A 21,368-nucleotide genomic window follows, 5' to 3' on the forward strand; every position below is an offset into this window, starting at 1 on the left:
TCCAGAGAACTATATGAACTGACAAGGAACTTAAACCCTCTAAAACACAGATTATTCGGCTCCACCTGGGACAGACAATGGTGCCAGAATGGCAGAGTGCTCAGGAGACAGTACATAAAGAACTAAGCATGCAGAATAGCACCAAAGAGACCCTTCTGAGTGGCCTCTGCTCTTACTTATTAGAAGATGTGTGGTTTCCAGACCAACCTGAGGGACTCTCCAAGGCGCATCAGCTCATCAATGGAACGAGTTTGGCATTCCCAGTGCTTCCGTGCAGTAACTGCAATAGGTGAGAATCCTCTAAGCTTCCACTGTTGCCCTCACCTCAGAGGCCACCAGAGGTCCCACGGTGCCAGTGACCCATACTAACCTCCATTAACAGAGGCCATTACAAGTCACGGTCCCTGAAATGAGGAAATATTCCACTTCTTGTCCCTAACCTGGATTAAGATGGCTAATAAATAAATGCCTGGGGCATGCTCCTGTTCGGTTGAACTGTGTGGTCTCTGAGTATTAGGTCTCAGCCTGATAACGAAGATGTCCTGGCTGAAGCCTCATGAGCAATCTGCCAAACCCAGATTTCCAGCATGAACTATCTCCAGAGATCTGAATTCTATACACTGGCTCAGCCAGTCCTCCACAAATCATCTTCTAGGGAAATTCACTGGATTCAAAAGCTATATGCTGACTCTTGGTCTAAAAAAATAAAATATCCCACTTAGATTCCAAAGAGTTTTTTAAAGTTAAATCATATCTGTTGTGGTTTAAATATGAAATTCCTGCAAAGGTTTATGTGTTTGAGCACGTGGCCCTTAGCTGCTGTGCTGTCTGGAAAGGTTCCATGAACATTTAGGAGGTAGAGCCTTGCTAGAAGTATGTCAGGGGTGCTGGGCTTTGACACATGACAGCCTAGCCTGATATGCTTGTCAGGTGTGAATGTAGTCTGATCAGCCAGCTTCCTGCTTCTGCAGTATGGCTTCCTCACCACAACAGGCTCTAGCCCTCCGGACGTGTATGTCAAAATTCAGCCCTTTCTCCATTAAGTTGTTTTTGTCAGGGTATTTTATCACAGCAACATAAAAGAGACTAATATAATGTACAGACAAGGTACAAAATATACGATTCTAAAGTTTATCTAAAAAGGTATCTCATTGATAGCACTTTCCAAAGTCAGTAAATAGCAGATTAGGGGGCTGGAGAGATAGCTCAGTGGTTAGGAGCACTTGCTTCCCTTCCAGTGTGCACAGCAGTGGCTCAAGCTCCAGAGGATCTGATGCCCTCTTCTGGCCTTCACAAGCGTGTACACACACGTGCGAGAGTGTGCGAGAGCGCACACACACACAGAGTCTTTCTTAAAAAAAAAAGATTAAGTTATTGCAGTCTTCTCCTGCTGGAGAGAAACCAGGCAGAGATAAACACAGAAAGAACTCCCACAAAACCACAAATTAAATTGGGAATCTTAAGAGGCTCCAACTTTGTCTCCCTCTTGCTTGAAGATTTGATGCAAACAGTTAAGAGTGTAAACTTGGGAATCATCTTCCATTTATTTTCAACAAACAAGAGTGTTGCCTACAGAGTCAGCTGCCTGTTCAAGTGATTCATTACTGTGGCTGGCAATAAAAACGTGCTTGGTGAAAATGAAGCAGGAGAAAGATCATAGACTTACTCATCAAAATTGAGAGACATGAAAAAGCAAAGGTGTGACACTTGCCAACAAGGGTCACTGGCCACATTCAAAGTACTTGCCTCTTGCATGGTCAGGATTAGCAACTCGAGTGTTTGGTGATTATCAACAATAAGCAAACAGCAAGAAAAAAAAAATCTAGTAAGAAGAATGGAGCTATCTGATGCTGGTCTGCTATCTTCTGTTCACCTCAGAAAACACTTGCCAGGTTGGCGATGCTCTGTGCCCAAATCTATGTCCTCAAGATCCAGACAAAAATAACATTATAGCTCAACTACTCACATATCATAAGAATCAGTTTAGAAATAAAGAGAATTAAGATATCCATAGACCTATAAATATAAGTCATAATATATATAACAATGATATTAAAGTTAAAACTCTTGATGACTAAATAATCCACACATCCAAAAATCACTATGAGAAATTGCTTCAGCAAGATGCTTTTATTGAGAGACAGAGAGACAGAGACACAGAGAGAGACAGAGATTCAAAAGTAGAGAGGATCAGGATGTTAGGAAAAATTTGGACCGAGGTGGTGTACACTGTTGCGTTGTCTTGTACAGTTCAGGATGTTCAGCACATCTATGGTTCTCACCCAGAAGATGCCAGCAGTCCCTTCCCACATCTTTGCCAACAACCACAACTGTCTTCAGATTATTTCTAAATTCCCCAGGGATTCACCCCAGATCGAGAACTGCTATTATCCATGAAGACACGACTCTAACTGAGACTGATCAAGAAGACCCAAGCTACCCTAAGGCTGGCTAGACCAAAGCGAAGCAGTAGAAAAAGTCACCTGAAAAGTTGCTAACTGAATATTAAGTCTCCATGAAATAGTCCTTTGTGCTCTACTTTTCTGATGCAAGCTGTGAAGTACAGGCAGTTGAGGTGGTTTGACTAAAAGCATAGTTGTCAAGGCCCCTCCCAAATTTCCCACCTGTCATGAAGGCAGTTGCTCAGGAGCAGAGCCACATAGTTACCTAGGCCAGATGAAGACTGGATCAGGAGCCACTGCCACTGTTGCTGCAGTTGCCAAGGTTTGCAAAGTCTATCCAGACTGAACAAGATGCTCCCACTTGTGAAAGACCATGCTGTGATGGCTGCAATCACCAGTTTGTCCTGGCCATCTTCACTAAGGCTGTAGGAGCTGCCAATTAAACAGCCAGTTCTTGGGTGTGGTCAGTAAGGTAATCTCAGATGCTTTAAAACCCTTGGGGACCCAAAAGGAGACTCCGGGCCAGGTGCGGACACTCAAGAGAATTCAATGGTTTCCTTTTCTGCTCCTACTCTTTTTCTTTCTGGCAAAGTTGGAGGTTAAGTTTGGGGCCTCAGACATGAAAAACAAGTTGTCTACCATTGAGGTACAGTCCTAGCCACTCAAGAGACTGCAGACTAGGCTTGTAGGCCTGGAAGAGACTTGCAGTGTAGCTGAAATAGTTGAGCAAAAAATAAGCAGGAGATTCCAGCTCAACAGCAGCTAGACTACAAAAGGCTTCCAAGGAACAGAGACCAAGAGCAATGCCAGTCAGGAGAGTGCAAGAGATGGTAGAAAACAGAGACTACGGGAGAGCTGAGACTCTAAGGAAACATCAGAAAGGGTAAGAAAAAAATGTGCCCACACAGGCCAGGCAGGACCCTGCTCTTTTATGGCTCTCCACCTTACTGCACTGGAACAGAGTTCCTCCCGGAACCAGAAGCTTGACATTTCGGCTAGGCTGCCTAACCAGAGAGCTCTGAGGTCTACCTGTCTCTGCCTGGCTATATGGGTGTTACATGCATGCACAGCCTGCCTTTTTATGTAGGTTCTAGGGATATGATCTCTGGTCCTCATGTTTGCAGAATAAGTGTTTTTACCCACTAAGCCAGCTCCCCAAGCCCTAACAATTTCTCTTTAAACCATAAAGTCCACACTCCTTAAAATGAACACTTACCAGGCCTCACAGCCTTCACTGGTGCTCATCTTTGAGAAGTCTGTTATTTTTAAGTCTCACATTGATAAAAAGCAGGTTCATTTCCTGGAGTGGATTCCTTGAAACAGTCACTAAACTTTTTAAAAGTCAACTTTTATCCAGCCCTAGTAAAGAAGATTTGAACAGACTATTGGCCCCAAGATGGAAAGACAGCTGCATGTCCTGTCCATAACAAGGCCAACAAGAAGCATCGGTCAGCAGATTGAGGCAACATTTATAAACTGCACACTGACTCTAAAATAAAATAAAATAATAAAATAAAAACCACAGTTCCCATATCACCTCATGGGGGCTCTGCAGTTAACCAGAAATATATAAATCAAAGTCCAGGGGAATAAGATGATTTTAAAGTCAGTGTGACCTGAGCCTTCTGTTGCTGTCCCTAGACACATAAAGCTTTTACTGGAACTATTTTTTTTTTTTGACTCTTACTTCTGAACAGAATTGCTGTTTGCCTATTGCCAATGCCTTCATGGCCCAAGCAACCAGCAAGGCTGTGCTGTCTCATTCCTCATCCCTGCTGGTGGTGGCAGGTTCTTCTGAAGTTGCCTCACATGACCAGTCTGTCTGGGCAGAGAAGCAAATATACTCTTGAAGATATCCACAGACTCTTCCCTTTCAACCCAGAGGAATCCTTGACGGATTCAGGATGCACAGAGCCAGGCCCCATTCTAAAAATCTCTTATCTTGCTACAGCATCTCATGTTGCACACATCAACTCCAAGGCTCCACGGCAGGGTCTGGTGGAGGCTCGGGCCCCCACCATGGTTTTAATAAACTCCAGTGTCCTAGCAACCTGAGTTCTGTCTCTAACCCCATCATTTGGTAGTGGATCCAAGGCACACAACACTGCTCTGAAGAACAAAAGGGACCTCTCTGAAATCTCAAAAACAACATGAAAATAAAGACAAAGTCACATTCTACTAAAAAGCCCTCTTGCCTCCTTGAAAGGGCTTTTGTATTTTAAAGCACACATTATCTCAAAATGCGTACAAACCATGCACACAGCCCAAAGCCCAGTTGGGCCAAGCATTTTTGTTCCTCATTGTTCTCAGAACTGACGGTTAGTGGTTTCACATTTTTATGGTAAAATAGTGGGAAATGGTAACTTGAGAGGACAGCTGTACATATTACTCTCCACAAATGCACAGAGTACCAGATTTACTTATGGCCCAAAATATTAAATGCCAAAATCCAAACTGAATTTTACGAGCAAGGGTGTGTTCCACCTGATGCTCTCTCTCTCCTGACTCTTAAGTTAAAAATAATAATAAAGCTGGGGATGTAGGTTAGCTCACAGACTGCCTGCCCAGCACGTATGAAATCCTATCATGGAGCCACAATCCCCAGGTGTGGCGATACACAGTCATAATACCAGCACTTGGGAGGTAGAGGCAGGATAATCAGGAGTTCAAAGCTACACAGCAAACCTGAGGCCAGCCTGGGATTCGTGAGATGTTGAGGAGGGGGGTCTCCCACTCTTAAAATATTTTATAGATTAAAAAGGGTTCTCTCTGGCTTGTGCAGGAGAGCCTGACCGCACGCACATGGTTTTAGAACCTACCACACAGAAAGTTCACTTAGCAAATCTGCCCCAAGGCCAGAAGGAAATTGTTACAGCTGAAAAAGCTTCATCACAGAGAAACAGGAGACTTTCAGTGGATCTCTGGGTCTGAAGAAAACTAATGCCAAAATTTGCAGTCTGTGCCTGACCTTCAGAGCCTTGAAGCTGAACTTGGCACCAACTTTTGAGACGACCCCTGACTTGCAAAAAATCTTTAGGAAACACAGATCTAACAGCAGTCAAAACAGTATTCTTATGACCCCATCCTACCAAGACAAGTGTGTGGGAAACAGCAGGGAGGCGCCTTCTGAATTTTATCTTCTCAGAAAAATACAAGCAGCACAAGGGGCTGCCTACTGAAGATTCCGGATATGTACAGCAAGTAGTGACTTCACTAGGTCTGAGCAAAAGTCCTTGGAGACATTGTTGAAGACTCTACTTCCTACACCTGTAGCTGTGGCTACCTCGGCCAGGAACCAGGAATATAGCACTGTGTTGGCTGGTTTTGTGTCAACTTAACTCAAGGTAAAGTCATCAGAGAGGACGGCCCTCAACTGTGAAAAGCCTTCACAAGACTGGGCTGTATACAAGCCTGTAAAGCATTTTCTCAATTACTGATCAATGGGGGAGGGCCTGGGCTCTTGGGCAGTGTGCCACACCTGGTGGTCCTGGGTTCTATAAGAGGGCAGGCTGAGCAAGCCACCAGGAACAAGCCAGTAAGCACCCCTCCATGGCCTCTGCATTAGTTCCTGACTCCAGGTTCTGGCCGTGTCTGAGTTCCTGCCTTGGCTTTTCTCAATGGGCATTTAGGACAAATACATTTCCTTCACGGCAATAGTAACCCTAAAAAAACCGCAAATTTATGTTGTATGTAGTTGGCCCTGTATATTCACTGGGAATTCAGCAGATTAGGAGAAAAACACTTTTTTAGTCAAGACTATCTAAGCAACACAGCTGAACAACAGCACTTACATTTTATAATCAGGAGAATGTGCATATTCAAATATGATGCCATTTTGTATAAGGGGCTTGAGCACCACAGTTTTTGATGTCCGGGAGGTAATCCTAGAACCAATCTCTCAAATATCCCAGGGAACGACTGAATGCATATTAGACTTTTCTGTACAGACAAACTAAAAAAAAAAAAAAAATTCCTCATCTTCTTTATACTTGAGTGACACCAGCTCACCTACCTACTGCTCAGCAAACACACACACACACACACACACACACACACACACACACACACACGTGCGCACTCAGAAAAACAAACAGGAACAAAATACCCACTCTTCATACAAATCAGGGGTGACCTAGAGAGAACACTCCTGCATGGGGAAATTCTCTGCCTTGACTTTGGCATTCACCTTTGGTGGTGAGAGCAGAATACAGGGTGTTCCCCTGGGGCTCAGGGCCACTATCTGCACAGTGTAATTACAGGGAGAAGGAAGCCAGGTGAGAGGGTCAATGGAGGTGGTACAGCAAGCTGGCTCAAGAACACACGGAAGAAAGCAGGCAAATCAGTCTAACTGTGAGAGACAGGCCAGCCCCACCCCTGTGGGTCAGGTGGCCCTCACCTGAGGCACTGAAAAGTTTTAAAGAGCATGCTCTCTTGTGTGGTTTGTCTCTCCTCAAAGTTTTGTCTTCCACAACAAACAGTTCTTCTCAAAGCATGATCCAGAAGCCATAAGAAGTGGCGGGAAGGAAAAACCCCTATTCAGTAAGAGATTCCTATGGACACTGATCCCCTAGTTTCCACAGTGAGCTCTGCCATCAGCCATTCCTCCTACAAAGGCAAGATGCAGGATAAGAGCACCACGAAGAATCCACTGAGCCCCTGACCATATTCCCCTCACACGGTACTTTACTCCCAAGTTCTGACTAGGCTCACAGTGGAGCACACATTGCTAGAAGCCATGGCTCCCACAAGAGTGTAGAGCAAGCCCTTGGGGTGGAGACTGTCAGTCACACACTCTAGCTTTTCTTGCCACACCATTCACCGGGGTAATCCCCTCACTGTCACCAGAATAGCCACCTGACCCAAAGAAGATCTGGATGTCCTTGAAGTCCTGCTTTAAAGAAAGCCCTGCTTGTCTCGATCGGGCTGTGTGTGTGACAGTGATTAAGGGACAGGGATGTCTTGATGCATTTTGTCCTGGGTCTCATGCACAGCAAATGGCAGCATCCATTTGCTTAACTGGTTACTTCATGTGGAACTGGATGAGACTGGGGCTATAAGACACTGACAGCAAATGAGCCCAATCCCAAGAGCCTGGTCACACAGATTCCTAACATTTCATGATGAAGCTGTCCCAGATGAAGGAACCTCAGCCTAGGAATTTCTACACTGTAAAATGATGAGTAAAATGTAAAATCCAAGAGTTCTAACAGAAAAATCTACTTCAAGGTATTTGTGAAAATCTAGGACCAGAGAGATGGCTCAGTGGGTAAAAGTGTTTACTGCCTAAACCTGATGACCTAAGTTCCATGCCCACATACGGGCAGAAGGAGAGAAGCAAGTCTACAGACCTCTACATTTGCACCATGGCACATGTGTGCCAAGCCACACACATCAAATACCATATCTCATTTTGTGAGTTAAAATTAATTTAAAAAAATTATTTGAAAAGTAAAGTCAGAAATCAAATAGTTCCTTCGCAATAACACTTAGGAGTAGAGTAAGGACAGGCATGAAATGTGAGCTCTGAACAGCCATGAGACAAGAACAGAGTAACAGGAAAGCGGAAAGCGACTGTCTGTCTCGGAATTGTCTTGGACACAGCAGCTGATGTTAACGTGTCTGAATGCAGCATGTACTCAACGCTAATCCAGGACTTACTGCTGACATAGCCTGTGAAAGGGTGTCAAAGGGCAATGAGTGAAAAAAGGCAAGGGCCTGGGTTAAGTACTAGTTGGTGTTAGTGGCACACACCTGAAAGCCCTGCACCAGGGAAGGGGAAGCAGGAAGATGAGTTCAAGATCACCTTTGGCTACATAGCAAGGAAGTGAGTTCAGGGTCAGTCTGGGCTACACTGGACTCTGTCTCAAAACAACAAAAAGGTTATATGTTGGTGTGTCGGGATTCACTTACGTAACAATTTCTGGTGACAGATTTACAGAGAAGGAAAAAGGGAGGTTAGGAAAGAGAAGGGGATGTGAAGGAATACCCTGGGGACTGTCATAAAGTTTCCCACCGTGACACAGGGTGGTAAAGCTCTCTCTGTACACTGGGAAACAGCGTGAATTTAGAAATGTGTGTACATAAGAATGAGCATCTGTGAAACCAAGGAAATCTGAGTGAGGTCTCCAGCCTACTGAACTATTTTATGTAAAAGGTCACCATCAGAGACACTGAGTGACAGGAAAGAGGAAGGGCCTACTGTACCCTGAGGCCTTTTATAAAAAGTGTTTCTCAGCAATAGGGGCTGAACCCAGACCCAGAAAGGGCTGGGCAAGCATTCCACCGCTGAGCTGAGCTATACTCCTAGCTAGCTGAGCAGATTCTAAGCCTGTGTTGAATTATTTTCTTAAAGACACCAGACTAAAACTCCAAAATGTGAAAGTAGAGGGCCTGAGGTACAACCTACTTACTCACACTGGAACTTTTGAGAAAATGTGATGCTTTTTCCACACAGAGAACTGTCAGATAATTGCTCAGTATAAGCAGTATTTCCCTAATGCTTGAGGGATAAGATATAACTAAAGGAGCACTTGGCGAAGGAATCCATGGGGGAACCAGAAGAAGCCTGGGGCAGAGGCCCAGCTGTACAGAAATTCCATGTATGACTCAAATATTGAGTAAGGTTGCAAATGCAGACAGACGCTGACGCCTGAGGGCCACTCCAGCCCCATACAGAATAAACTGCAGCACGGATAGACATCTTATTGTTCCACATCACCCAAAACCATGAAAAATCCTTAGGTAAGAGAAGGTAAGCCTTGCCCTTAGCTCTGGCCTGGACCAGCAAATCTATCAAATCCAGTCCAGGGGTTTGGTTTGGCTTCTGGGAATTGCTAGCTCACCACAAGCACAAGTGGGTTTTAAGAGCTGCTCTCTTATGCACTAGTAAAGTGAGGACGAATCTCCAGGTGAGGGCTAAAGACTGGCGTATTTCACCTTCACCCTGCTAAGTCCCCTGCAGTCACATCTGTAGAACCAAAGCGTGGGTGGAAATAAACAAGAGTGAAGCCTCGGGGGAAAAGGACAATGGTGGTTCTGTCAGAGACAGGGGATGTCTCAACACTGATTTCAGAGTGTGTGGAAACATTTTCCAAGTTAATAAATAATAAGCTTAAAACACACCTAGGTCTCCCAACACACACACACACACACACACACACACACACACATACACACTCACTGTATGTTCATTAAGTCCCCCAATCAAAACAGGAATCACAGAACACTCTTGCCCATGGTTATCTCCAAAGATAGTGCAACGCACAGGAAAGACGGCCATATACATAATTAAAAGAAGGCCATATACATAATTCTTCAAACAAATACCCAGAAAATATATATGTTGGTGCCTCTGATGCTTTGACCTCAAACGAACACTGGTAAACCATACCCAGATAGGGAGGAGGGTACGTCAATCAACAGTCTTGCTGGTAATTAAGCAAGAAAAACTGAAGAGCCCGATGTGGAAGCATAAATCAGGATCCTGTGCGTGCTACCCCCACCAAGCCATACCGTTCATTCGTTCTAATGAGGAGCTACAGAAGCCCCCGGCTCATAAATACATCATGCAGGTGGCTCATCCACGCCTCCTACAAGGTGAACCGACACTTCTCATTAAGCTCATGCAGTCAGAGAGTCCATGCAAAATTGTGTAAACCCTTTGATCACACACACCCATGCCTGCAAAGCTTCCTTTTCAAGAAATAGTCAGACAAGCGTGCAATGAGCTAGATACCAAAAACTGTTCATGGGCTGTTATGAAAGCAAAGGACTAGCGACACCCTAAAAGGGGCCACAGAACTGATATGCACAAAAGAATGGGCAGTGCTACAACAGTCAGCCCCTAGGTACCGAGTTGGATACCTAGAAATGTCTCCCTGCAGTGGGGACGCCTGAGTGCTGTGTATGTCACAAAATCAAAGAAACAAACAAGAACAGTTTACAAAGAAAGTGGAAATCTTGGTCTTCGTCAGAAAATAACAGTTACTTTGAACCTGCACTAATAGCGGTTCCTCGGTGTGTAGCTTCACTAACAATCATAATATGGAACCTGCCCCAAAAACCCATAATAAACTTTAGTCATTCCATTTTAAGCCTCATTTTCAAAAATAATTTGAAACAAAACTTGACCTCCGTGAAGAAGGAATTACATGTGAAACACACACATACAAAACTACTTTAAAAAAAAAAAACCTTAAATATCAGAAAAAAAGAAAGAAAAACATTTATATGGGCCTGCAAGATGGCTCAGTGGGGAAAGGGGACTACTGCCAAGTGTGTTCAATCCCTGGGTATGGCCAAAAGGAAGAATCAACTTGCACAATTGGTCCTGACTTCTACACTGAGCTGTATCATTACCACTCACACCTGCACACTCAAACAGATAAAATGTTTCAGCAGGCTGAGAGGCTGCCCACCAGCTAAGAGTGACTACTATGCTTCCTGAAGAACCAAGTTTGGTTCCCAGCACTCACGTCTAGCAGGAGCTCACAAGTGGATATAATTCCAGCTTCAGGGCACCCAGTGCCTTCTTCTGGCCTCTGTGGGCATATCCGCATACATGTGACATATATGGAGACACACACCATACATAAAAATAAAAATAAAAACAAAGGAGGAGAGAGAGAATACACTGGTATAAAGGACTAGCAGGTAAAAATGCAGCAGGAAGCTTAAATTGGAATGGGTATTGTTGATTATTAATATTTATTATCGATTTATCATTTCGTTAAACAGTGGTTATTCCTAAACCAGCTGTATGTCCGAATCACCAGAGACTAGGATTTATTTAACCTAGAGCACAATGCTGGGCAATGATTACTCCATCCTAAACCTCCAAGCCCACATAGCTTCTTTCCTCCCATCAGATTTCCCACATCATACTTGCTTTTAGTCATATCTTAGGTCTGATTCATCTCTCCCTGTATAGTTCCAAGTCCTCTCCTGCAGATCTCTCTTCTCCGACTCCTCCCATTTGCTTCTTTCTCCTGACTTCTGGACCAGGATGTCCCATCCTAGTCTCTCCACTGGTCAGCATTGGGGCTGGTTGTTTTATTGACAATACAGAGAACAAATTGTGGCATGTTTACACAAACTTGAGACAGGTGATGCTTAGAATAAGCATCACAATGCAATGTATGGATTGAAACCGGATACTAGGGTATAGAAATCAGCATTTGAATGAACAAGGGTAAACTGTACATTCCACAAGAACATTATAGCAACAAATAGGAAAGTGGAAGACAACACGCCCCTACCAGACACTAGAGGCTAACAATAAAAAGCCCAGTGTCAGATATAAGCTACCAGTTTTGCAATTGTTAGCCAGTGAGGTCCCATGGGTCCCCAAACATTACAACTCCTGCCAATGCTCTTGGATGCCCTCCAGAACTTGATGACAAGACCCTATTGCTGAAGTTATGACATGTTTGAATCAAAGAATATGGCAAAATCAAGCTGGTACAAGACCTGGAAGCTTTTCCCTACTGACTAGCTTTCATAGTGCTAGAAAGCGCTTGCAAAGTTTGCAAGCCCCTGGAGAAAAGCGGCAAACCCTTCAGGTTAAATGACTGGGCCAGGAACACGTGCCCACCAGTGCAATAGTAGCACAAACAACATGGGAATAACCAACCACTTCTTAAAAGTCTTATTTTAAGTATATAGGTATTTTGTCTGCATGTATATATTTACATCACATCTACACATTGCCCACTGAGGCCAGAAGATGACACTGGACTGGCTAAAGTTGGAGTTACAAGATGGTTGTGCCATGTGGGTGCTGGGAATTAAACACTGGTTCTCTATAAGAGCAGCTAGTGATCCTAATCACTGAGCCACTTCTCCAGCCTTATCAAACACTGTCTAATTGTATCTAAGTCTCCCTCCATGGGATGAAACCCATACCTAGCCCCGTTATCAAACTAAGAAGCTGTGTCTGGACAGGCCTTAGGCCCTAGGAGAGAACCTACTGCTTTTATGCTGCTAAATGGACATGATATTAAACTGACTCCAAATGATTTGTCATTACACCCACAGTTCAATGCATCCATCTCTCACCCTTCATCTGATAAGCTTGTATTTACAGTAGATGGTGATTAACACAGAGGCCCACTACTGGCCAAGGTGCCCTAAAGGAAACATATGTTCTGAACCACACTCCCAAAGCTCAGGGCTCACTGCAGAAGAGGGGGTGGAAAGAGTGTGGACGCCTGAGGCAGTGGATGACTACAAGAACTCATTATCTTCTGGACACATGGGGATAACTGCACGGATGAACTCATAGCAGTTGCAACCAGCATGTACAAAACTTGCACAAGTCCTAATCAGACCAAATCCCAGCATGGAGACCGGAACTGGGCATGCAATCCTACTCCTAGACATAGAGCTACTGACAACTACTAGCTTCTGGGAGAGGGAGAGACAGTTTACTAAGAGAGTAGCCCCGGTAAATCAACCACAACCTGCAGTCGAAGACCACATAGCCAAGAATATCTGAAAACACCAAACTGATCTTGAAGCATTGAAAAGGTCAAGACACAAAGCTGGGTGTGTAGGAAAGGCGGGAGTGTGCTGGAGCTACTTTTTAAACTCTATTTTATTTGGGGTTCCTTTTAAGTCTCTACCTCTCTTCCAACCCCCCAACCATAGGTGGGAGAGAAAGAAGACTAGAAGGGAAAAGTGACATAGACCTCTTCAGACTTAGTTCCGGTTGGTTAGGGTCTTCAGGTTCTTCAGGAAAATACCAATCTCAGTCACCAGGATATCCAGCAGTCCAGCAAATGGCAAAGGAAGCAAGACAAACAAGCAGCCTTCCTCCTCCTCCTCCGGAGGTCTGCTCAAAGCCCTTTCCTCTCCCTGGGCTCCGATACTTTAAAAAAAAAAAATGTTCTACAATTTATCCAGTTTATATCCTGATTGTAGCCCCTCCCTCGTCTCCTCCCAGTCACTACCTCTTCGCCCCCATCCTCCTCCCCTAGTCCACTGATGGGGAGTCCTCCTCCCTTGCCATCTGACCCTAGCCTATCAAGTCTCATTAGGACTGTCCAGATCCTCTTCCTCTGTGGCCCAGCAAGGCCACACCACCAGGGGTAAATGATCAAAGAGCAGGCAACAGAGTCCATGTCAGAAACTGCTCCTGCTCCCCTTACTCCAGGGAACCCACATGGAGACTGAGCTGCCTATGGGCTCCATCTGAGCAGGGGTTCTAGGTCCCAGGGGGGCCTGCAGAGATTAAGGTACCAACCAAGGACTATGCATGGAGAGGACCTGGGCTCTGGTACTTATATTCTCCCAGAGTCCTCAGAATTCTACTAACTCCAGCTGGCAAAGATCACATCCCTCTCAGAGCCTAAAGAGGCAATTATCCAATGTGGACAAACAAAGGCAGTCCCATATCCCACCTCTGGGATTAAAACAAAAACATATATATATAACTTAATTGAGTTTTTAAAGAAACCAAAACTTCCACTATAGGAGCGAATTAGAGTAGAGTTGAGAGCGGGGAGGAGAATATTATCAAAACATGTGGGTTTACCAGGCAGTAATCCAAGGTGCATATCTGTAATCCCAGTACTCAGTAGGATGAGGCAGGTGAATCTCTGTTTGAGGCCAACCTGGTCTACAGAGAGAGAGTTCCAGGATAGCCAGAGCTACAGAAAAAAATCTCTCTTGAAAAGACCAACACCCACCCACCCCCAACAAAAAAACAAAAAAAAGTCAGATGATTATAGAGGCCAGGGTTAGAAACATTTCCTGTAATCTCTTACTTTGTCTTAAATGTATATATACATACATATATATATGTATGTATACTTAATAATTTTATATATTGCCTGCTATTCAAAAGTCAACGCCAACCTTGGAGACTTTCTTTTCTATGTACTTGAGGCATAGAAAAGACTAGAATTTATTCATGCCTCGGCTATTTAGCCTCTCATGTTTCAGTTCACTCATTTGAGAAGAGGGAAGGCATGTGAAGCATACAAAGCTACCAGTTAACAAATTCCTCCAAAGACCAAGTGGAGATCGAACAGCTACCCAATCTGCATACAGGGCAGCAAGCAGAAGGTAAGAACTCAAGTGGTGGAAATCAGGGAGAGTCGAAAAATTAGAAGGCTTAAAACTACACCTCACCCTGGGAGGGCTGGAAAGACAGGCTATCATCTAGATGGAATTCTAGAAATGCAGACTTACCCAGAAGTTTCCAGGTTGAAGTGGGGGGTGGATATCAAATCAATACAGCAATGAACCCAGGAAACAATCTGGGTCACATCTGCAGGCTTTCTTTACAACCCTGTATACTGACATTTCACTACCATCAGGGCCTCTTCCCTGCCCCTTGCCCCTTTCTCCTCCACACAGGTATGTCACGCATCAGGCTAGCCTCAAACTTCCTATGAAGTGGAAGATGGAGGATGACCTTCCACTTCTGACCGAGCTGGATGAACGTCCGGAGTGCTAAAACTACAGGCATAAGCCACTACTTCCTTAAGTGACCCAGGGACCTAACTCAGGTTTCACGCGTGCTAGACAAGGACTCTACCAGCTGAACTACATCTGCAGCCTCTTCTTTGACTTCTTAGCGTAGGCCTGATCACTTTAATAGCCACCACCTACCATGTGTAGTGCTTGGTACATCTTACCTTAGCATCTGCCTAACAACGAAGCAAGACAGATCCTTGAATGACCATGTGCTCTCAGTCAAAGCCCTGGGTAGCCTGCTAGCCAGGGGAATCTGATGTGATCCCACAGCCAGGGCAGGGTGGATGGATGCTAAGAATACAGGGCTTTCACTAGCCTTTACAAGGCCCTTCCTCGCATGGCAAAGGGACACAGTACCAAGCCTCGCACTTGCTCTTCAAAGTCCCCTGCAAATTCCTAACATGAGAATATGTAGCAGTCACTCTGAAGGCAAAATTTTGAAATGCAACAATAAGGCCCTACGACACTACTAATCACAAGGGCAGATGAGCACGTTCAAGGATAATTCAAGGTTCGAGTGCTCAAAGCGAAGCTGCTTAACCTAAGGTTAGAGCTGGAAAAGCCAACGCCGTCCAGCCTCTGAGCCACTCTAGTTAAACCCTGAAGGCCTGGCGCAGAGCGGTTTCCCCCTGATTTTGACAGCTGTAAGACACGAGAACATCAGGCCGTGTGATGTGGGAGGGGCAGGCTTTCTTGGCCTCCCCTAGGCAGGAGCTCAATCCTCTGGGCTAGAACAACTGTCAGCGGCGAGCAGCTGTTCCTACAGCTTTGCTATTCTGGCCATGGGGTGGGGGAGGCGACAGTAGAAATCCTTGTGGACTGCGCAGAAAAGGCAAGAGTCTATAACCTCACTGTGAAACAAGGTAAAGAGGGCCCAGCTGATGTCATCAAAAGACGTTAGAGCCCTCAAGATTTGGTGGGACATAAGAGTCCCCAGCCCTTCTCCTTCACACACTGGGAACTGATGAGGTGTGGAGCAAAGGACAAAAATACCAATGTGTCAATTTTGTTCTAACAAGAACTCTCACTAACTTTCTCTCTCACACACAAAGAACACACTTGTCAAAGAAGAGGAGGAAAAAAGTTTGGGGAAGTGTCTATTTCTAGATCAAAATGCCTTCTCAACACTAGGTAACAACTAAAACCTTGGTACCTTCCCAAGTTAGGCAGGAGTGTTTGTGTGTATGTGTGTGTGGTATGTGTCTTGTGTGGTTGTGTATGTGTTTTTGACTATGTGGTGTGTATGTATTTGTGTGTGTGTGTGTGTTTGTATCTGTTCATGCGAGAGTGCATGAATATATGTGGTGCATTTGTGTAAATGTGTGTGGTCTGTATCTGTATGTGTGGGCACACACGCCCAAGCGTGCGGTGTTGAGGCTCAAACTGAAGACCTCTATCATACGCTCCACCTCCAGCCCTCCTCTGAACATCATTAGAGCTAAATTTCTTCCAAGTCAGACTGAACCAGGCTATAAGAAATAGGTTTATCTAGCATATTTTCATTAACAACCTGTCTCTTGAAGCATTAATATCTGCTTTCTAAATTTATACTTGTGCATCTTCCATATATTTATTATAAAAATCAATGTGTCCATTTATGTCTGTTGTTAATCCCCACAGGGTCCTTTATGCCATTATGCCACACCTATGCCTAAAATAAAATGAAGAGTAAGCTCTTTTGGAAATGGTTGAGGCCCCACTGTATTCCAGACACAGCCACTGACTCTTGGCCCTAGGGACAGGAATACAGAGCCCACTTAAAACCTCAACAATTTTGCACAACAGTCATTTTACAGCTGAACCTTTGCTGGGGACAGGGGTTGTTTTGTTTTTGTGTGTTTGTATGTGTCTGTGTATTTATTTGTATGTAATTGCCTCTGGTTACAAACATACCTAAACTTAATTTCTGCCTGAAGTCAACTTTTTAATACCTTCACAAGAAATGCAGAAGGAAAAAAAAACAAAAACAAAAAAAGCAATACATTTGCTATGCGTGAGCACACACAATTAACTCAAGAGAAGCCATAAAAACTTAATGAAGGCCATGAAGAAACTGAAACTTGACTGGGGAGTTTGGCATGCTCCCTTTCACCAATCCCGGGGCGAATTTTGAAGGAAGCACTGTCAGCTGATTGGCACAAGTCTTGCAAGCTTCCCTGGCCACTGGCCCCTAGCAGGACGCCTGATCCCAGTAAACCAGGCAAGTGCAGACAAGAAGCACACACAGGAATTAGGACCGTGAAGCAACTGGTTTGCTCAGGGCCGCTCAGCTGGGAGTAGTTTTGTGGCTGTCCTGCCTTCAGTAACACCTGCATACACTCTGCAGTGTCCCAGGTTGAGAGGTAGATTTCAAGCAGTGAGTGAGTAAAGGCCAAAGATGGTGGCTCTCTGCACAATGGGGGCAGTTAGCCCCTCCAGCCAAGAGGTGCCTGGCGCACAAAGTCAAAAGTATCCAATTTGCGGAGTCCAGGACTACGTGATTTACGAGTGCTTCCTACTTCCTTGTCATCAGCCTCACAGATGTAAGGTTTCACTTGGTTTATTTATTTGCTACTTGTTAGCATGAGCTTCCAACTGTTGGTTAACAAGCAACAGGTCATTATCTCAACATCACAGAGAAAAGTAAGCAAAGAGCAGAACACTACCCAACAGAAGGGAGTCCTATAAGCTAGCTGCCCTTGGACACTGTATCATTTCCCTACGTTCTAGTCTAACATGATACAGGAACACCTTCAAGGACAATTAACAAAAGGATGTTCTAAGACATTAAAGTAAAAGGCTCTATGTTAGGATTGTCTCCAAACAAATCCATCCCTGTTTCGCTTTTTCACCTGCCCTGCCGCTTTATGCTGACAACTGACCAGAAATCACTATGACAACATAAACACACTAGAAATCACAGTGATAACAAAAACACACCAGCAAATTAAAACTATCATTTTATATACATATATATATAGTTCACCTCCCAGAAATACCAGCAGAAAAGGAAACATTCTTCAACCTTGGACTAGTGACTTAACAATCTTTGGGTTAAGATTCTTCACTACAAACAGGAAAAATGAAATAGGCAATTGGTAGAGACAACTTCAATGTTATTCAGATCACGGAGCTCTACTCTCCAAGAACCGAGGTAAAAGGAGTTTTTTCTTGGGGTTTGTTTAAAGTCCCATAACTTAGAGGCCAGGATGCAGGAACTGCTATGGTATGTTATCATGAAGTTTCCGCCACTCGCACTAGAGGGCAGAATTCTACCCAAGGGGAGAACCTTGAACTAGGTCCTCAGGCTTAGGAAGCCTCATTGCCCCTTAACAACTACACACACTTTTTTCTGAGGACCACCAAGTTAAGAACTATTTTCCCTAGAGACAGAACCTCGGTTTTCCTACAGATTAAGGCAATTAAAAACCCAGCCTAGAGATAATTTACGGTTGTATACCAACTGAAAAGTCCCAGTGCCTTCCTACAGGCGTGAAACAAAAGCTGATGAATTAGGAAATGCTAAGGGGTCTCAATTATCTATGCATTTCTCTTCTTCTAAGGGATGGATGATTAATTTCTTTCCGGGATGCCTTTCAGGGTGACAGAGACAACCACTTTGGAAAAAGTCAATTGAGCCATTACACAATACATCACTGAGGCCATTATAAGTAGCTGTCTGAGAATACAGTAAGTGAACGTCAGACCTTGAAACACTATAGCCAATTAAGTCTGATAAAGCAAGTTAGCTAAACGCGGAGGCAAACTCTCACCACTCTGATTTGCTGGAAGATTCCAAGACTGTCCCGGATTCACAAAACATCACCCTGACTTTCAGAGAAAATCTCATCAACCTCCCTCAAGTCAGCTAAGTTTACTCTTAGCCACTTCAAACCTCAAAACTTAAACAGAATTTGTTAAATAAACACAACCAAGAAAGGAATCGGTGCCAAGAAACCGGAGCGGCTCTCCATCCCAGGGGAAAAGGGGAACTTTCAAGTCCCGTCTCAAGTAACTGTGGTGTCCCGCCCTCAAAGACCCTAAAAGTGGGCATCGATTTCATCTTCTAAAACAAGCATTGTTTGTCCCAAACGAATTTTATTTAAACTCAAACTCAAGATCTACCAAAGAATGGCATTCAGCACGGGATCTTTCCGTCTCGTGCTCTGGAATCATCCGCAAACCCCACCGGAGCGCGGCCGGTAGAGCACGGACTCCAACAAGACTTGAAGGCCCAAGAAGGCAGGGCAAGCAGTGACTGACTGGACGCAGCCGGCCGGCTCGCGCGTCGTTAGCCGGCTCATCTGGAAGCCACTGCACCCTGCACAGGAAGCCCGCACGTTCGGCAAAGGAAGTACCAGACCTTTCTTGGAGAAAGGCACGTCCCGACTGCGCCTTTTACCGCCTTTCCTGCACCGGGGCCGTCCGGCCCGCAGCTCTCTTCCGCCGGCGCCCCGGGACTCACCTGGCGCGGAGTGTCAGCTAGCCACCCACGCCCGGGGACGTGCGAGCGCAGGACAAACCCAAACCTGCCTGGGCTTACTCATCCGAGACTCGGGGCCGGCGGAGGGAGCGGGGTTTCAGGAGACTCCCACAAAGTTTCTCTCCCGGGACGCGCAGGCGCCAGGGCGCGCGCGGCGCGCCGGTCCGGGTCCCGGTGTCCGCCAGGTCCACCCCGCCACTCACCTCGGGAAAGAAGCTGTCCATTGTTCCGGTGCCCGCACCTTCCCGGCGCGGCTCCAGTCGCGGAAGTCAGCGCAGCGGCAGGTCCCGGGAAGCCACGCGTGTCACCGTGCGCCTCGGGGCGACTCCAGCCCGCGGAGCCGCCGCACGGCCATGCCCCGGTCGCTGCTGCTCTCCCGCACCTTTTGTCCGCGTCTCGGACCTCCTCCGTCCCCACTGCAGCCTTTGTCTCTTCTTCCTCCAAGTTCCTCACTTCTGGGCGAAGTGCTCCCGGGCGGAGAACAGCTGGTGGCACATTCTTCCCGGGCTGGGGGAGGGCGGCAAGGGGCTGGCGACGCGCCTGCCTCCCTCTGCCTTCCGCCGGGGGCGCTCGGTTCGAGCAGGGCACTGCGGATCACCAGCGCGCCAGCAACGGTGAGCACTCCGGCCCCAGGCGCAGCCGGCTCTCGCCAGCTCCAGGGTCTCGCTCACCGCTCTGCTCCGCCGCCCCGCCCACAGGCCACGCCCCCGACACAGAGCCACGCCTCCACGAGTAGAGCCACGCCTCCTCTGAACCTGCCCCGCCCCGGAAGCTCCTCCTACAACCTGCGGAGACTGAGGGTCCTGCTCTCAACTACCCCGCCTGCTCCGACGCCTGGTCACGCCCACTGCAATCCCGCCCGCAGCCTGCTCCGGCTTCCCACACGCCGCACCCTCGAGCATTACCACCCAGACCACGCCCACCGGATGCCCGGCCCCGCCCCTAGGAGCCCCGCCCTCAGCCTTCCCTGTGTGCGGCCGGCGCGCGGGCTCCGGACAATCACCTAGACCTAGCCAGAATGTGTCGCTGCCTTGCGCTTCCCCTAGGTTTTCTCGCCTCCTGCCTAGGCGCCAGTAGAGGACTTGACTCTTCCCTTTGGCCATAGAAACTAATAGTTACAGGACATGGGAGAGGGGCCCCACGGCGGTGAATGTTAGCCACCCCAGGAACCTGCCCCACGCGGATCTCATCGAAGCAGCTTCGCCGGTGAGCGATCCTTGGACAGGATGTGGAAAACAGAGACGAAACCAAACTTCTGGAAGCTTCTTTTATGTGTGGAGTTTCTCTGCTCCAAGTCGGGTTAAAAGACATTTTTGTGATAGCCGCAGGGAAATGTTTTGTACTTTGAAAGGGAACGTGCCCTATATAGCACCTTAAAAAAATGTAATCCCCTTTCCTGGACGTAAGGGAAACAACAGATGGAAGGGAGATGGATGAATGCTTCCATCCACCAGGAATCAGTCCTGTTTCCCACCGAGGCAACTCCTCCAGCTTTATTGTGGCCAGGAATCTGGGGATCCCGTACAGACTGGGATTCCTAAGAATCCGCTTGCCTAACGGGAGTCCAGATGGCCCTCCAAAGGTGGTGCTTAGCCCATTGCTGAAAAACTCCCAACATCTCAGAGGGAGTTTCCTTCTGTGGCAGTTTAGTAGGGCCAGACATCCAAGCACAGGATCCATGAACCCTTTGAACCGACCGGCTGGGTGGTGTCAGAGTCACTCAGGAGTCACAGCTGGCCCAGCAGCACTTTGGCAACTAGCACACTGGAAACAACCAGGAATTGATTTGAGAAGTTGACAAATCCTGCTAGCAACTTGAGAAAGATACTTTCCAGGGGTATCTTTGGGAAATGACTCGGCCTTCACTATCCCAAGCTGCACCTCACCTGGTTAGATGCCCACTTCTTAGGTTTATTCCAGATGTTGGAAGATGAATCTCACTGTGGCGTTTTTCTTGTTGTCCTAATCACCTGCAAGTGGGGGAGTTGAAGCTTTGGGAGGTAGAGCATTGCGCTCAGACTGTA

At 46.2% G+C, this 21,368-nt stretch overlaps 2 protein-coding genes across 2 annotated transcripts in view; one reads left to right on the forward strand and one right to left on the reverse strand.

The window, feature by feature from the left end:
- The window catches only part of Myo10 (myosin X), a 197,603-nt gene extending 177,592 nt beyond the window's left edge, over positions 1-20,011 (reverse strand). The window contains exon 1 of the mRNA XM_021648702.2: positions 19,548-20,011. Coding sequence (XP_021504377.1) covers positions 19,548-19,568 — 21 coding nt within the window. The 5' untranslated portion in view covers positions 19,569-20,011. The remainder of the gene's footprint in view (positions 1-19,547) is intronic.
- On the forward strand, positions 19,698-20,351 carry LOC110555464 (proline-rich protein 36-like). Its single transcript, XM_021648698.1, has one exon. It carries the CDS (start codon positions 19,698-19,700, stop codon positions 20,349-20,351), a length of 654 nt encoding a protein of 217 aa, XP_021504373.1.
- Positions 20,352-21,368: the final 1,017 nt, after the last annotated feature.

Source organism: Meriones unguiculatus, chromosome 3 (genome assembly GCF_030254825.1).
Source record: "Meriones unguiculatus strain TT.TT164.6M chromosome 3, Bangor_MerUng_6.1, whole genome shotgun sequence".
NCBI classification, from domain to species: domain Eukaryota; kingdom Metazoa; phylum Chordata; class Mammalia; order Rodentia; family Muridae; genus Meriones; species Meriones unguiculatus.